The following is a 17,662-nucleotide window of genomic DNA, read 5'->3' as shown; positions in this document are numbered from 1 at the left end:
GCCACCATTCTTTTTAGCCACTATGTTCTCTCCAAGAAAGTGCTCTTTCCTTTCCATAAAAGCGATCTTTCTCTACATTTCTATGCACACATTTCTTTCCCCCCACATACATTAATCTAATACTATACTACTAAAGGAGACAGTACCTTTGTGACCTGACACTTATTATGAAAAAGGCAAATCCCATAGCAATTCCCAAGCCTATATCCAGACCAAGGCAGAGCACAGCTAGAAATGTCACAATCCAAATACCCTTTAAGAAAAGATGAAATAGGAATAATATTAGCTATTTAAATATAATAGTAGGGCACAAGTATAACATTGAACCATTATGTACTGGAGATAAAAGAACAAACTGTGCAGGAATGATAGGGCCTCTACGTTTGGCTGAGAAAGAAAATGTTCAAGAATTCTTAAAAGATTTTGTATCTCAGCTGAACGTGGGGTCCTTTTTTTGTGTCAGGAGTGACTTGAGAAACTGCAAATCGCTTCTGATGTGAGAAAATTAGCCGTCTTCAAGGATATTGCCCAGTGGGTGCCTGGATGTTTGATGTTTTACTATCCTGTGGAAGGCTTCCCTCATGTCCCCACATGGGGAGCTAGAGCTGACAGACGGGAGCTCACCCTGCTCTCCCCAGATTCGAAACTCTGACCTTTCGGTCAGCAGTCCTGCTGGCTCAAGGGTTTAACCCATTGCACCGCCGAGAGCTCCAGTGGGGTCCTTAAAACTACTTGATAATTTTGAATCATGGTCAGTATTGTTAAGGTTGTAATCCAAACAGTATCCAAAGCTCTGCTTCTATGTTGTATTGTTTCAGTTAGGATATGATGATCCTCTCTGATAAAGCATATTAGCACCGTTGAAACAAAGTTATACAGTAGAGTCTCACTTATCCAAGCCTCGCTTATCCAAGCCTCTGGACAATCCAAGCCATTTTTGTAGTCAATGTTTTCAATATATCATGATATTTTGGTGCTAAATTCATAAATACAGTAATTACAACATAACATTACTGCGTATTGAACTACTTTTTCTGTGAAATTTGTTGTATAACATGATGTTTTGGTGCTTAATTTGTAAAATCATAACCTAATTTGATATTTAATAGGCTTTTCTTTAATGACTCCTTATTATCCAACATATTAGCTTATCCAAGCTTCTGCCGGCCCGTTTAGCTTGGATAAGTGAGACTCTACTGTATGTCCATGGAAATCCCCCTCATCTGCTTTTGTACTTGACTTCAGAAAACCTCCCCATTTTCAGTGATATCTGAACTATGAAATTGTGATTTAAGAGCTTTCTCCAAATCAAAATATGTTTTCCAAGATTTCATGCTGGACTCATATCCTGATCTGAAGGAACCCTTTTCTTTATAAGTTACAGAGCTTCTCCTTACACCATTAGTAAAAATATACATTTAGAAAGAGAAGATTTAATCATGGTTATCTATCATCTTACTTATACTGATCCCCTCAACCAACAGAATTTAAAGATATATGGCCGTGGATAACTCCATTGTTGTTTGGATATATATAGCATGAATCTGCCAGCCCATTTCATTTCTATTTCCCATTTTTGTAGATTGTATGACACTTACAAAATCGTATTTATCTTGCCTCCACAAGAAAGGAATATCCATAAATTTCTCCAGAAACGGGAACATGTTGGCCAGTATAATAGCAGCTAAAACAGCCTGTGCAAAGTAGTAAAACATTAATTTGCCTTTTTCTGAAAAAAATACTATGCACAAAATATATTGAACATCGTTAGACAATCTGTCAGAACAGACACTTGAAATAACTCACTAGTAGGAAAAGGCAGGTTTTGTTTCATTAGCAAGCTAATGTTATATTAGCATATGTAATGTATATTTCTAGAGCAACTCTTTGAAATGGATGCTGTTCAGATCTGATAGAATACAATTACAAGGCCAACACTTGGAAATAACTAATAAAAAAAATGAACCATGAAAATGAACAAAATCTGACTACCAGTATTTAAAAACTCTAAAATCAGGACAGTAAATAAAGAACAACACTCTCTGAAAATGGGCATTACAGAAATGAAACAATCAGGGCCAGCTAACACCTCCCAACAAAGGATTCCCCCGGCAGGAAGCAGCCAAGCTTTGAAGCTGCAAGGCTTTTCAATTCTAATAAAGGTGATTAATTGCAACATTCATGCTTGCCGACAAGAGTTTTTTTCTCCCACTCTGAACCTTCCACTTGATTAGTTTCCAATATATACCTCACAACCTCTGAGGATGCCTGCCATAGATGTGGGTGAAACATGGCCATGGCCATACAGCCTGGAAAACTCACAGCAACCTAGTGATTCTGGCCATGAAAGCCTTCGGCAACTAAAGAAGAATTCATCTGTTGCCCCAACTGACTGGGGCAACAGATGAATTCTTGTTGACTACACATAGAAGCCATTCAAATCCACAAGCCTGTGGACAATTTCAGCAGAAGAAAACCATGAAAATGAACAAAATCTGGCTGATAACAATTTCGACATTCCTTTTTTAAATTATGAAACACCAACAATTTTATTTTTGAACAACAATAATTACTTCTATTTAGTTTGATATTGATCATTTTAGTGTTATTAATGCTATTTTACAATTTAATGATTTAACAATTCTTCAAGATAGATTATTACTGAATTTCCTCATTGCTTTATTACCAATTAATCAAGTTTCTTTGACGGTTTAACACTAATGTTAAATCATTCATGCTCCTCAAATCTGTTATAGGCAAATGGCAGATAGTGATGGTGGTAGTTGTGGTCCAATATATTTAGAAGGAATTGAGTTGGGAAAGGTTGCACTGTAGTTTGTACCACCATAGTCAGTGATGATACTTTCCTGTCAAATGTGATAATCTGCAATTGCAATGGTCCTAAAAAGGCTCTGCATCTAGATAGATAGAATAATCAATAGATATACAGTATATATATTGGCATCCTGTGGCAGTAAGTAAAACTAATCTCTAATGCAGAAATGAAGAGGATTTCCCCCAGTGGTTGTCAAATGCATCCTGCCAAACTCATTGAAACATCATGATCCAGCTGAAACTGTATTGGTCCCACTGGACCCTCATTGCCACTCCTATCTGATCACAGAGCTCTGTGTGAGCTCCTGGTTGTCAAAGGCAAGGAAAGAACTAGGAAGGAGGCTGATCTCATCCCCTTCTTCCTGGTTGCATGGGCGCCTCTGTTGATGTCAGCAACACTGAGGAGCTCACATGGAGCTCTGCAGCTGGCTGGGAGTGGCAATGCCGGTGGCATGAACATTATCATCTTTTTCCCAAATCGAACCAGATCCAGCTATCCACAATGTCCCAAAGCTCCAGGACACTCTGGAATTTTAAGCAAACTTCAGAACATCCCTGACTTTGCCTTAAGCAGGGCAAAGTCCATTCAGAACTTGCAATACCCATCCGAAATGCAAAAGCATTGTGAAGACTGCCAATAGTGAAATCAGGGTGACTCCAGATTTTCATGCCTGTGGAGACTTGCTCTTAGTACATGGTGAGAAAGTACTATTTGGAACGTCCATGACCTTCCTCTTCCCCATTACCTCTCTCCTCAGTTGACTTCATGGTTCAGGAAATGCTTCCAGGAAGGAAGGAAGGAAGGGAGGGAGGGAGGAAGGAAGGAAGGGGCCATTTATTTTCTAAAGCCAACAAATATGGTAATGTTCATATTGTTATCGAGCAATTTAGAGCAGCAGTGGATAGTGAGATCCAAGCAGCTGTGGGTTAGGCCTGGTGAGAAAAAGAAGCCAATAATTCCAGAATAGATCTCACCAAGCTGAAGCAGAAGCCACCAAGGTATTTTATTTAATTTCATCTGAAAGTGATGCCAGCCCAGGATAATTCACCAAAATAGGCTGAGATACATAACACAGCAAAACATGCACTTTTATAGTTTTTTTCATTTGAAATTCCCACGTCCACCCCCTGAGTTGGCTTGGCACTGATTGGTCAGGGTGTTTCTGACATCATCAGCCTGGGAGGAGCAGCTGGGGGGCTTGCGTGCTTATCCAATGAGAGCCTGAGCTCCACCTGTGATGCTGCCTCCCTGCTGGCCAATGGTGAGAGTGGATGCAGCTACAGCAAAATAAAGAGAAATATTTGACATGATGACAGGATTATGGTTGGTCCTTTGTTCAAATGATCTGGCGATAGCCAAATCCCATCCAGCCTGACCTGTCTATTTACATGAAGATTTGAAACAACATTTTTCCACAGACACAGCATCAGTTCCATTGTTAACTAGCAGCAATCCAGATATCTTGATGGGATCAGATGATTCTAGCTCCTGGGAAGGGGAAATGTCATTGTGGGGAAGGTTGCAACCTTCCCTGCTCCCCATAGAGAGGAAATGTCCTTTATGAAGAATGATTAACATGTCCAAGCGCTTCTCATCTTCCCAAGTGGGAAGAAAAGCCAATCGTCTATTGTTCCCTGTGTTGGATGCATGGAAGTCCTTTGACAAAGGTGATGGTCTAAGGCAGGGGTCCCCAAACTAAGGCCCGGGGGCCGGATGCGGCCCTCCGAGGTCATTTACCTGGCCCCCGGCCTCAGTTTTATAATATAATATATTGTATATACATATAATATGGATAATAATATTATAATGTAATACAATATAACACTAATAATAACATATAATATTAATTATATATTCTATATTACATATAATATTACTTATAATATTACAGTATAGTGGTATAGATCAATAAAGTAATATATAATGCTAATATTGTGCTATGCTAATACTATAATATATTGTATATACATATAATTTGTAAGCCACTCTGAGTCCCCTTTGGGGTGAGAAGGGTGTGATACAAATGTAGTAAATAAATGCAGTAAATAAATAATAAATAAATAAATACATTTTAGACTTAGGCTCGCCCAAAGTCTGAAATGACTTGAAGGCACACAACAACAACAACAACAACAACAACAACCCTAATTAACTTGACTATCTCATTGGCCAGAAGCAGGACCACACTTCCCATTGAAATCCTGATAAATGTATGTTGGGTTAAAATTGTTTTTATTTTTAAATATTGTATTGTTCTTTCATTGTTATTGTTGTTTTTGCACTACAAATAAGACATGTGCAGTGTGCATCGGAATTTATTTGTATTTTTTTTTAAAATGATAATCCGGCCGCTCAACAGTCTGAAGGATTGTGGACCGGCCCTCGGATTAAAAAGTTTGAGGACCCCTGGTCTAAGGCAACCTGAAATACCCAGATCTTAGAACTGTTGGTCAGAGTTCACAACGGGGTCACCCTGCTTCATGTTTTATAAAGACATACATATAATCATATAAAATGATACAAAAAGAATAACAAGATTATACATGCACACACATGAGGGGCTGTGTCCCCACATGTTTGGGTTTACACACAGATTGAGATACACCAGGTTCTCTAAGGGGCTTCTATCTCCCTTGATCCTCTTGTGGGGAGGAAATATGAAATTATAGAAAAAGACAGTGGGACATTCACAAGAGGGTCCAGGAAGGCAAGGACACCTAAAAACTAGATGGGCTGACCCCCCCTTGGGCAGGACAACACATGCAGAAAGGACATGAATGAAGAAGGGAGACCATCTAGATCTCCATATCCACAGGGGGTTGGGTTGACAAAGGTGATGGGATAGGAAATCTAGTGCCAGGGAGGGGATTATGAGTTAAATAGTTAGTGAGAGTGAGAGAGAGAGGGGGAGAGAGAGAGAGATGGGAGAGAGAGAGAGAGGCTATCTAGTGGATGATGTGTTTTAGTAGAATCTAGTCTAAAGCATCAAGGGAACAGAAAAATGTGTGTCAAAGGTGATACAGAGGCAGAAGGATACATTTCAAATTTGAGAAGGAAAGGAAGCTTGGCAAAAATCAAAATACCTTTTGTGACATGGTTTTCCTTGGGACCTTCTGCTATAAATATACAAAATGTAAAATATAGAATATAACCCTTGGTCAAAGGTACACAGATTTAACATGGGAAGCATTCCTTGTGGTGGTTGTTGGTCCCTTTTGCAAATTGTCCAAGATTTAACTCTTATTATCCAGCCTGGTGTCCTTGGCAAAACTATAAGTTCCCTGATTATAAACTATCTTCTATTTGGGGGGGGGGGGTCACCCTCAACTACAATATGGTGAAAAGCTCAATGTTTTATAGATAGACATATTCTTAATTGTCCAGTTACTCCCACCATTTTACTGAGATTCTATTATACATTAACTTACATTAGGAAGGTACTGGAAGTAGTATCCCAACTTTAGCACGATCCCCAGCATTAAGGAAACTCCAATAAGAGCTGCAAGCTAGTTAAAAGAACATACTGTATTACACATTTGTTCTGGAATCAATTGGTTTTTGCACCATTCCTGAGTTCATCAGCAGAAATCCATATTGTGTCAGCCATCACGTTCATCTTTCTTGGATTGCATTCAAAACCATGAGTTCAAAGGAGATCAGCAAACTTAAGTGTCAGCTTCTATCACATCATTAAGTATGTTAATAATTAACATCATCAAGAAATATAGCTTTAGACCAGTAGTTTCACACTACATAATTATAATTTGGTGCTTTGTTATGTCATACTGATGACATTTTCCCCCTGGGAACAATTATAATTGCTGAGGATTTTCATTCAGGACTCAAACTACCTGGAGTGTCTGAACAAGTGTATGTCAATAATGGTAATTTTCAGAGGCTTGCTCCATCTTCTGTCACCAAGAAAGGCATGGCTGGAAGGGAGAATTTTGATGGTGTAGCCGTTTGATCTTGGAAGCTAAGCAGGAACAACCCTGGTTAGTACTTAGGTGGGGGACTGTCAATGATTTCCAGGCTATATTTCAGAAGAAGTGGTAAAACCACCTCTGAGTACTCCTTACCTACGAAAAACCTAAAAAATGCATGTGATCACAATGTCAAGCTTAAAGGCACATCTACACACAGATATATGCATATTGTAGAAGTTCAAAGTAGTTTCTTCTTCCCTGTATTTTACATAGATGCTTAATTTCTGGAGTAATTTTAGTTGTTTTTGATCTTGATCTGTTTAATGTTCCTGGGTGTTTTTTTTTTTTGGAAGATTTTACAGTGTTGTAAACTGCGTTCTGAAAACCCTAGTAGAGATAAAGCATGTTAAAAACGAATATTTTTGCAAACAGAAATAATCGTCTTGAGTGAAGGATTCCTAAATCTCAGAGAGATTTTATTCCTTTACTAGCTTGGGGACCTGGTGGTGCCCAGGTTTAGAGAAGAAGGCATTGAACTATAGCCATTTGTGGAGGCAGAAGGCTGTCTGTGTAAGTAGACACCTCTGCCACATACACGCATACACATTTTTTTACTTTTACTTTTATTATACTCGACTCAATACATTTTCCCAGTTTTTTGTGGTAAAATTAGGCGCCTCGACTTATATTCAAGTCGGCTTATACTCGAGCATATATGGTATTTCTGTGTATAGATATAGATCAGGCATGGGCAAACGAAGGCCTGGAGGCCGAATGCAGCCCTCTGGGTGCTTACCTCAAGCCCTCCTCATTTTCCCTGTCCTCTCAGCATAACGACAGGGTGGCCCGCCGCATCCTAATGCAGAAAGGACAGGGGAGGAAGGCACACAGCAGCTGAGAACCCTCTGGAGCAGGGGTCCCCAAACTTTTTAAACAGGGGGCCAGTTCACAGTCTCTCAGACTGCTGGAGAGCTGGATTATAGTTTTAAAAAAATCTCAATGTTAATAATAATAATAATAATAATAATAATAATAATAATAATAATGAGGGTTGGAAGAGACCCCTTGGGCCATTTAGTCCAACCCCCTTCTGCCTTTGTGCACCAAAAGCACAAGCAAAGCACTCCTTAATAATTAATTAATTAATTAATAATTAAAATACCGTAATAAAAAGCATGGTGCTTTTTATTTAATTGGGATCCCGGTGGTGAAGTGTGTTAAAGCACTGAGCTGGAGACTGAAAGGTCGCAGGTTCAAAGCGGCCGCTCTTAGCTCCAGCTCCTGCCAACCTAGCAGTTCGAAAACATGCCAATGTGAGTAGATCAATAGGTACCACTCCAGCGAGAAGGTAACGGCGCTCCATGCAGTCATGCCGGCCACATGACCTTGGAGGTGTCTACGGACAACGCCTGCTCTTTGGCTTAGAAATGGAGATGAGCACCAATCCCCAGAGTCAGACATGACTGGACTTAACGTCAGGGGAAACCTTTACCTTTACCTTTTAATAAAAAGCACAAGCAAAGCATTGGAAGGCACACCTTCCTCGGTGGCGGTGGCAGGAAAGGTGCATGTGGGGCAAGTGAGGAGGCGGGAAAGGCGTGCACCTTTCCCTCCCCCCTCACCCTGTGCGTGCCTTGCTTGGCAGTAGGAAATGTGCACACGGGGTGAGGGAGGAAGGTAAGCGGTGCCCCTTTCCCTCCTCCTTCATGCCGCATGACCTTCCTTGATGGAGGAGTGAGCTGCTCCTGCGGGGCTGGATAAATGGTTTTGGGACGCATGTGGCCGGTGGGCCGTAGCTTGGGGACCCCTGCTCTGGAGTACTCTCAGCCACATCATGTCTTGCCCTCCTCTTGGCATAAGGCAGGTACGAGCAGCTCCGTCCTTATGCCAAGAGGACGGCCCAAGGAAGGCATGTAGTGGCTAAGAGCGCTCTGGAGGGCTCTTGGCAGTTTCCTGTCTCACCCTCCTCCCAGCATAATGCTGAGAGGACAGCCCGAAGCTCAGGGGATGAGTATTGGGAAAGTTGCCGCATGTCTCGTTTTCCTCCCAGCATAAGGATGGGATGAGCAGCCCCATCCTTATGCCAAGAGGACAACCTGAGGATGACCTGGGCCCTGTCCCGCCCCCTCCCACCCCTACCCTCTCACAGTCCTTCTCCCTCCTGGCCTGTACAGTATATCTAATTTAACAAAAAAGAGATGGAATATTTTATATGTAATCGCCCTCGTCCCCCACTTGTATCCATCCCTTTTCCACTATTTTCCCCCTTCCTCTCCGGTTCACCCCCCTCATTTTAGGTGAATTAACTAACCTGAGTTTTTCCACCAGACTTCTCCTGAATAACAGTTGTAGAAATAGCACAGCTGACAACAAAGCTCTTAAAAAATGAACTGAAGATATTGCATAGGCCAATTGCCATTAAATCCTGCATGTGATAAATGAAAATTCATCTTGGTCAGATTATTGTGATTAAAAACGTATACTCATGAAGAATGATCCATTTATAGCATGCAAAGATAAATTGTATTTATTAGGGAAAGCAACCTTATCCTGTTAGGACCTGTTAGTGAAATTTGTGGCCTCTATTTATGCAATGGAATTTGTCACCCCAAAGCTGTATAAGTCGGTGAGTAGGTACTGTATGACAGAGATTAATATATAAACTGAAAAAGCTAGTTGAGATACCAAATGAAGCAGAAGGAGATTGTTGTGAATCCCCCCCCCCCACCCATCCCCACCCCACACATACACTGCCTGGATCATCTGAAGGATGTTACTTGGGGAAACCGTGCTTCCTTTGCCGCAGCTCTGTGCCAGAAGGCATTGCCCTTTACAAAGGATTGTAAGGAACACAGGTTTCTTTTAAAAAAAATACTTTATACAGTTTGGCACCGTTTGCTTATTTGTTAAAGAAAAAGCAAGCCTTTTCCTTGTTTATGTATGCTAATTTGTGCTGGGGGATGGAAAGAGAACCTCTGAGACCCTTTCTACACTGCCATATAAAATCCAGATTATCTGCTTTGAACTGGATTATATGGCAGTGTAGACCAATATAATCCAGTTCAGATCATGTGGATTATCTGCTTTGATAATCTGAATGATATGGCAGTGAGGAAGGGGCCTGAGAGGAGAAGTTCGAGTGAAAGATTAAAAAACTTATGTAAGCATTGTTTCTGTCTTTCAGTGGATAGAAAGAATTTTCTATCATACACTTTGGACCACATTCCCAGAACCCATCGGCTGATATATGATGTTTACCTCATACCTGGGTGTGTCTGACGTGATAGTTATGCATATTTGCATACTTCTTTCCCACAAAAATGAGAAGGAAATAGCTCACTATTGCCAGTGATGAAGCATGTAGTGCCATATTCTTCCATTTGGAAACATCTGGTAATACAGGATACAGAAAGCTGAAAGAAAGGAGATATTGTGCGTCTTCTTTTGCATTGTACAATTAAAGTTCTTGTTAACTCTGTTCAAAAGCAATGGCTCTGGAGATCTGTTTTTGTGTAGGACAACAATTTTCTGTTTCACTACAGCCAGTTTGACAGCTAAGAAGATAGTGATTAGCTATGGCATGAGAAGATCCTTTTAGGTCTCAAACATTTAATTTTGAATATTTATTGTTAGTAGTCTTAGACAGTTTACTGAAAGATATAGCGCTTTTAAATGATATACTTTAAATACATTGATGGACAGATGTCATTTGAACCAGGAATTAACCAACTGCTATACTATGCAAGTGGTGTGAACTCAAGTTGAAAATGTATATGGGGAGCTATTGAGAAGGAACTTTCTATACCAGTGGTTCTCAACCTGTGGGTCCCTGGGTGTTTTGGTTTACAACATCTGGGGACCCACAGGTTGAGAACCACTGCTCTATACTAATTCAGATGTTCTTGACTTTGGAAAGCAAATGACATCAACATGTCATCACAGCAAATAGTTGCACGTCAGGATGGGCAGATTGTAAACCTGACTAAGGAGTACCAATAAATTTGTAAGCATTCGACCTCGGCACAAACTCTTAATGTACATTGTATGGAGAGGTATACCAAATCTGAGGGATGACTCTCAAGACCATATATACATACATCTGTGTCAAATTTGGATAGCAATATCTAGTAAAGTGATATGTTATATTAGCAGTGGATTACTAACCTTTGTGGAGCCAGGTTAAACACTCCTTTACTGGATTCAGCATATAGTCGTGTTTGGCTCGAAATGATGGTAAATACAATAATCTGTAAAATAAAGCATAGAATTACCTACCTCCAAAATAAAATAAAAGGCCTCCTTACCAAGGCACAAGACTCACCTTAGTGCTATAGCACTGATAAATAATGCCAGGGAGCCTTGGGGAGGGGAGAAGGGAATTCCCTTTGTAAAGCTCCTTGGCATTTATCAACTGATAATACCAATCCCAAAATGCCATTATCGGAAAGGCAGAGTGGTTTACATATGACCTTAGCAGGCGGGTCAAGAGTCTTTCATGTAATAGTCAACATTAAAAAGAAAGAAGGATTTGCATCAGTGGTATATTTGTTTCATTTTTCATTTTAATTGGTTCATCTAAAGTCGGTGAATGTCACTAATACTGCAGCTGGTAAGAGATAATTTTCCCTTCCCATGTGTGGGGACAATTTGTTATTTTCCACCTAGAATTAGCTTAAAGAAGCATACAGGATAACTCTAAGCATGTAATTAATGTCATGTGTAAGTTTCTTAGATAAGGCAGCATCTGGGAAAGAACACTGGCAGAAATATTTTCACCTAAAAAGGAAGAGTGACCAGTGCTCCTTAAAGCAGTGCTAACAATCTGTGGTTCTCCAGATCTTGCTTGACTCCAATAGCTATCAATCCTAACATAATAACCAGCTGTCATTATCGATGAGTGTTATAGGAAAAAAATATGGAAAGCCATAGGTTCCCCCCTCCTATATTAAAGGGCCAAAGCCCAACATCTATTATAATAATCTTTGGTCCCATCTACACTGCCATAGGAAATCCACATTATATAGTTTGAACTGGATTATATCGCAGTGTAGGCTCATATAATCCAGTTCAAAGCAGATAATATGGATTATCTGCTTTGATATTCTGGATTATATGGCAGTGTAGAAGGGGCCTCAGTCTTGTACCCCTCCAGGCTTGAAGGGGCCAGAAAAGTTGACCATAAAAAACAAACAACTAGAAAAGTGACTAGAGTGAAAATGCCTCTACATAATATGTATAATACAGTAGAGTCTCACTAATCCAAGCCTCGCTTATCCAAGCCTCTGGATAATCCAAGCCATTTTTGTAGTCAATGTTTTCAATATATCATGATATTTTGGTGCTAAATTCGTAAATACAGTAATTACAACATAACATTACTGCATATTGAACTACTTTTTCTGTCAAATTTGTTGTATAACATGAAGTTTTGATGTTTAATTTGTAAAATCATAACCTAATTTGATGTTTAATAGGCTTTTCCTTAATCCCTCCTTATTATCCAAGATATTCGCTTATCCAAGCTTCTGACGGCCCGTTTAGCTTGGATAAGTGAGACTCTACTGTATTGCTAAAGCTAATGTTTGAAATTTTCCAGGAGCACAGATTTTCCCATTCCATAGTGTTTTTGATCTTGACATAAAGAAACTGACTGGAAGGAAATCAAAACATTTGAAATGTGATGCTGGGGAGGAGTTCTACAGGTTACATAAACTTCCCAAAAGATGAATTGGGAGTAGATTGCTTCAGAGGGTGGTAGATCTCCTCTGCAGGTTTTTAATCAAGGTAGGATGGCCATCTGTCAGGGTGCTTTGATTGTGTTTTCCTACATGGTAGGGGGTTGAACTGGATGGCCCTTGTTGGTGGGACATTATTCAAACATTATTCAAAAAATCAAAATACTTACTAAAAGAAGCTCCATGGGAAACTCCACAGGGTAGTGTTTGTAGGTTATCTTAATGCATTTACTGACCCTCAGCAATAGCATTGAAAGCAAGAAGAGCAGTATACTAGTGGAATTCGCTTTTGGAATACCCATGCAGTAATATGCCAGGTTCTGGGGGGAAATATCAAGAAAAAATTAGAATTAGTTCATTTTTAAGGGCTAACTTGCTATTACATGAAGGTGTCTTGAATATGAATGGCTGAGTTTCAGTTTTAGAGATGTGTTCAGCAGTGTGGAAAGCCATTAGCATTTCACTTATGAAGTCGGTAGTCTGCCTATATGTCAGAACTCTGTTATACAATGTTCCTTGAAGAAATTGGAACATAGCATACAATTTTTTTCACTGTTTCTACTATGTGCGCATTTACTTTTGATTTTCTTTCTAACTACATTAGCAGAGGAAGGAGAAGTAATCTTAGGCCCCTTCTATGTTGCCATATAAAATCCAGATTACCTGATTTGAACTGGATTATATGGCAGTGTAGACACAGATAATCCAGTTCAAAGTAGATCATGTGCATTATCTGTTTTGATAATCTGGATTATATGGCAATGTAGAAGAGCCCCCAAGTATGCAAGTTTCCATTGGCCTGGTCTTCTCAGACCACATCTGCAATTCTACCTATTTTCTATCTGCACCTAGTGTTGTCCACTATCATAACATGTTTGCTGTTGCAGGCTTCCTTCTCTGCAATGATGTCATAGCTTCACTATACTATTGTAACAGGCATCCTACTAGCGCACAAGGGCATTTGTGGATGATAGGGCTGTGGCATTAGTCATTTAATGTAGCCAATAATTCACTTCACCGTTTTATTTTCCATCCAGGTTGGAAATTCAGAGTTGGGTATGTGCTGCTAAACTAAATAGGGATTGCTGGTGCTAAATACCTAATTCTAATATTTCTGAGATTTCATCAGCTTCAGCATTAACAGATTTAATGATGTCATTATGCATTTGCTGCTGTTGTTTGAACTGACAATTACTTGTAACAGTAATGGCTAGTTGCATTTTTAACTTGCTGCTCCCTATCCATGCTTTAGTCCTGTGAACCATTTGACTTTGTTATTTGTGGTTGAGTTTTTCATCTAAAGTAAAATAGGAAAATCTTTTGCACAGCAATCCCTTACTCATTCTGAAATTCAAACCTATGGCAAAAGTTTGGAGTTTGTGCTATGATATAAATAATAAGCTTGTTGACTGTCTGTAAAGATGGGAATAGAAAAAAAAACCCATCATAGCTTAGTTGACTTCACCTGAGCACAATTAAACTAATATTAGAATTGACAAATCCAGACAAAACCCTTTTATAAATATTCTAAACATTTTTATTTAGAACCTACAATCCTCAGAACATGTGAAAGGCGTCTGTATGAGTACACTATCATGCCACATTGTCGTCTTCTTATTTTATTATAATTTAGCATTCTTATTACAGTACTGGAAATATCATTGAAGTTATGATGTTAGATGTTAGCAACAACCATGAAGAAGGTGTCTTGCAGCCCCATCACACTAGAGCATGGACCCACTTTAAATCTGGTTTCTGCCTCCTGCAGAATTCTGGGTTTTGTAGTTTAGTGAAGCCCAGGACTTGTCTGACTAAGCAGTTTAAAGGCCCCTCCCTAAACTATAAGGCCCAAAGTTCTGCAGGAGGCAGAAACTGGATTTAAAGTGGATCTCTGCCCTAGTGCAGTGATTCTCAACCTTTGGTCCTCCAGTTATTTTGGACTTCAACTTCCAGAAATCCCAACCATTTTACCAGCTGTGAAGAATTGTGAGAGCTGAAGTCCAAAACACCTGGAGGACCAAAGGTTGAGAACCACTGTCTAGTGTGATGAGGTCCTTGATCTACATGAGCTGTCCTACAACTGAGCAGCAACAGCACACTTTCTACCTTTCTATTTCCCCTTTTAAAGCTTGGCAGGGTCCAAATGGACAAAATGGCCAATAATAATTACTATATATACTTGAGTATAAGCAGAATTTTGAGCCCTTTTTTAGGGCTGAAAAAGCCCCCTTCGGCTTAGACTCAAGTGAAGGTCCTGACTAGCTTATATTCAGGTCAGCTTATACTTGAATATGTAAATTACAGTTTTATGTAAATATGCAAAACATTTAACCTACCGATGCCTCAATTAATGTAATTTTATTGGTATCTATTTTTATTTTTGAAATTGACCAGTAGCTGCTGCATTTCCCACCCTCATCTTATACTTGACCCAATATGTTTTCCCAGTTTTCTGTGGTAAAATTAGGTGCCTCAACTTATTTTCAAGTTGGCTTATACTTGAGTATATACAGTATTTTTGTCACCGACAATGCTTCACCTATTTTGCAATAAAGCAGTTTGAGGACACTTTTAACTATTACTTGCAAGCTTTGCCTTGTTACTTCTCAAGCTGACCTTTTCGTTTCTGTACCAAGAAACATGACTTTGAATAAAAGGTAGATTTACTCACATAAAAAAATGCCAAAGGACCTGAATGAAAGTCGATAACAATCCCAAAGATGAAAGAAAACTGGGACATAATAACATGCAATGCTGCTGCAGTGAGGTAAGCATTCATGAGACTTTCCGATACATACGTTGTGACAAATCCCAAGCCAAAAACACCTAAAAGGATCTAAAAGGAAAACAAGAGAAAGTCAACATAAGAAATATGAAATTTCTAGGCCCAGACATTAACGGCAGCTTCCTACAATGCCACCTGTACCTATAATGGGTTGTCATATTGCCCAGTGGGAGTTTGAAGGTGCTAGGCTTGTATTCTATGTTTCAGGTTTTGCAAGGAGTCCCTCTATCTTCCAAACTGGGCAACTTTTTCAGGTAAATCTATATTCATATTTCCAACTGCCTACCTCCTAAACTCAACCTCTTTTCCCCAGTAAAAAGCATGTTGCACCCCTAGGATATAAGAATAAAGTATTATTATTATAGGCTGCGTAGGCACCTCAAAACCACACTGGAGCCCCAGAATATAAGCAAGCAAGCTGTTTATTGAAGATTATATGCAAACATAGAAAATGAGTTTAAATCCACAAGAACAACGTACTTGAAAATCTTGAAGCAAGAGTCTATCAAAGTCACTCAAAGAACATAGTCCAAACTGGATGCCAAAGTAAGTCCCACGAAAGATATCACAAATAGTCCGAACAATTAATCCAAGGTATGAATCAAGCTGGAAACACAGAAAGCAACACTGGAATGCAGGAACAAATTTCAAGTTTAGACCAAAGTTCAGAGTCCAAGCTGGAACACAGGGCAAGGGTCTGGGCTGGAACAAAACTCCAAACTGCAAAATACTAGAGCATTCAACTGGAAACACAGGAACAAGCAAGGCTGGAACTTGAATCACGATACAAGGCTGCAGAAATACACACGAAACAAAGATCTTCCTTCTTGGATTTTTAATGTTACCACCTCTGTGTCAGAGAAAGCACCCCTTCTTAAGGGAAATTCAAGGTCCCACCTCATGAGAAGGTTGCTCATCATTTCATTTCAAAAGCAAACGCCTACTCCTCCTAACATACTCCTTTTCTTTTCTCAACTGAGTTATCGCTCTCCTCCTGTCAAGCACATTATTCCTCTCCGCTTTATCACTTCCAGCATCCGAACTGGAATGTCCATCTGCCACCAGGAGATCCGACCTTGATTGCTTTGAGGAATGCGGTTCAAACTGCCTACTTGCAACCATTCTGTCTCTGGTCCCAGAATCCATTGGGATAAACTCCACCTGCATCTCAGGCCCAAACCCAGAGTCCTCTGGTGTGATGCCTCATGGGCCTTGTAGTCCCGCTCCTAGTGTCACTGTGGCAGATGAGGATGAAAACATGGGGTTTTCTCCGGATCAACAACAGCCGGAATCTTTCCAGATGCCTGATGTTGATGTTCTCGCCCCAGAGCCAATTAAGACAGACCTTGAACAGCTCTCACCTCCCTTTGCTAGGAGACAGTCCTTTGCTGCAGACAGGGGAGTCAAAGAGCGGGTTCGCAGGAGTTTACGAATTGCAGCCAAACAAGACACTGATTAGCCATGTTTCCCCTGGGAAAATCCAGGGAGTCTCACATCTGGAGAAAGCTGGGTTTTGTTTCCCGTTCTCCAGGGAAAGAGAACGCTGGACACCTGTTTGGCGGGAAAACGAGACCCAGATATAGGTGCCTGGCACGGTTAGTCCGGTGCGGAGTCAACTGAGCAGCTTCAGGAGTGAAATCGCGTTCCAGCCTTGTGTGGACTTCGCAAGTCCGCAAATCCAGTTTCCTTGCCTTGCTCATTCAAGTATTTCAAGAATTGCCTCGCTTTGCTTCTAGCCACGGATCTTGCTTCAAGAATCAAGTTTTGCCCTCGTACCTTGTTGTGGACTTTTACCTTGGACCCTGAAAGACCCTGGACGTTTCCCCACACTATTGCTTGGCAATAGTGTGTGTTTCGGTTTGGATTTAACTTTGAACTCTAATATCATTTATTGGAAAAAACATTTCTGGACTATATTTGACCTCATTTGATAGGTCTGCTTCTGGACTATATTTTCTACTTGTTTTTATTACTTTTATATATTTCCTTAATAAAGATATTAGATAGTTATTGGCCTCCGTGTTTGGTTCTTGGTGCTCCGTAGCCTTGGGCGTGACAGTTTGACTCTGCCACCCAAAGCACCAAGCAACCTAAGGCCAATATGTCCGTTACACCAGGAGCCGGAGCGGGTACACCAGCCGGGGCACCACCGGCCAGCTATACCATCTCCCAGGATGAATTTAACCGGATCCGGGATAAGCTCCGAGAACAAGAGGGGGAGATCCGGGGCTTAAAAGACCATGGAGCCCGACTCCCTGCTTTGGCGCTGCCAACCAAGTTCTCCGGAGAAGCCTCCAAAGTTCATGTATTCCGTCGCCAGTGCATGGCATACCTAGAAGCCCGCCACACCGAGTTTCCCCAAGAAGATGTCAAGGTGGCG

General features: G+C 40.4%; 1 protein-coding gene across 3 annotated transcripts in view; it reads right to left on the bottom strand.

Moving 5' to 3' along the window:
• slc26a8 (solute carrier family 26 member 8) overlaps positions 1–17,662 on the bottom strand; it is a 39,655-nt gene that overhangs the window by 7,176 nt on the left and 14,817 nt on the right. For 2 of the 3 annotated variants that reach the window (XM_062978302.1, XM_062978301.1), the window contains exons 6-13: positions 15,169–15,333; positions 12,668–12,817; positions 10,927–11,009; positions 10,028–10,175; positions 9,074–9,187; positions 6,265–6,342; positions 1,599–1,694; positions 147–253 (exon numbers count right to left, since the gene is read on the bottom strand). In XM_062978302.1, the coding sequence (XP_062834372.1) occupies positions 147–253; positions 1,599–1,694; positions 6,265–6,342; positions 9,074–9,187; positions 10,028–10,175; positions 10,927–11,009; positions 12,668–12,817; positions 15,169–15,333 (941 nt within the window). The remainder of the gene's footprint in view (positions 1–146; positions 254–1,598; positions 1,695–6,264; positions 6,343–9,073; positions 9,188–10,027; positions 10,176–10,926; positions 11,010–12,667; positions 12,818–15,168; positions 15,334–17,662) is intronic. The other variant, XM_016993247.2, reaches the window with a different exon arrangement.

Source organism: Anolis carolinensis, chromosome 4, assembly GCF_035594765.1.
Source record: "Anolis carolinensis isolate JA03-04 chromosome 4, rAnoCar3.1.pri, whole genome shotgun sequence".
Classification (NCBI taxonomy): Eukaryota; Metazoa; Chordata; class Lepidosauria; order Squamata; family Dactyloidae; genus Anolis; species Anolis carolinensis.
This window is presented reverse-complemented; position numbering and strand designations above follow the sequence as displayed.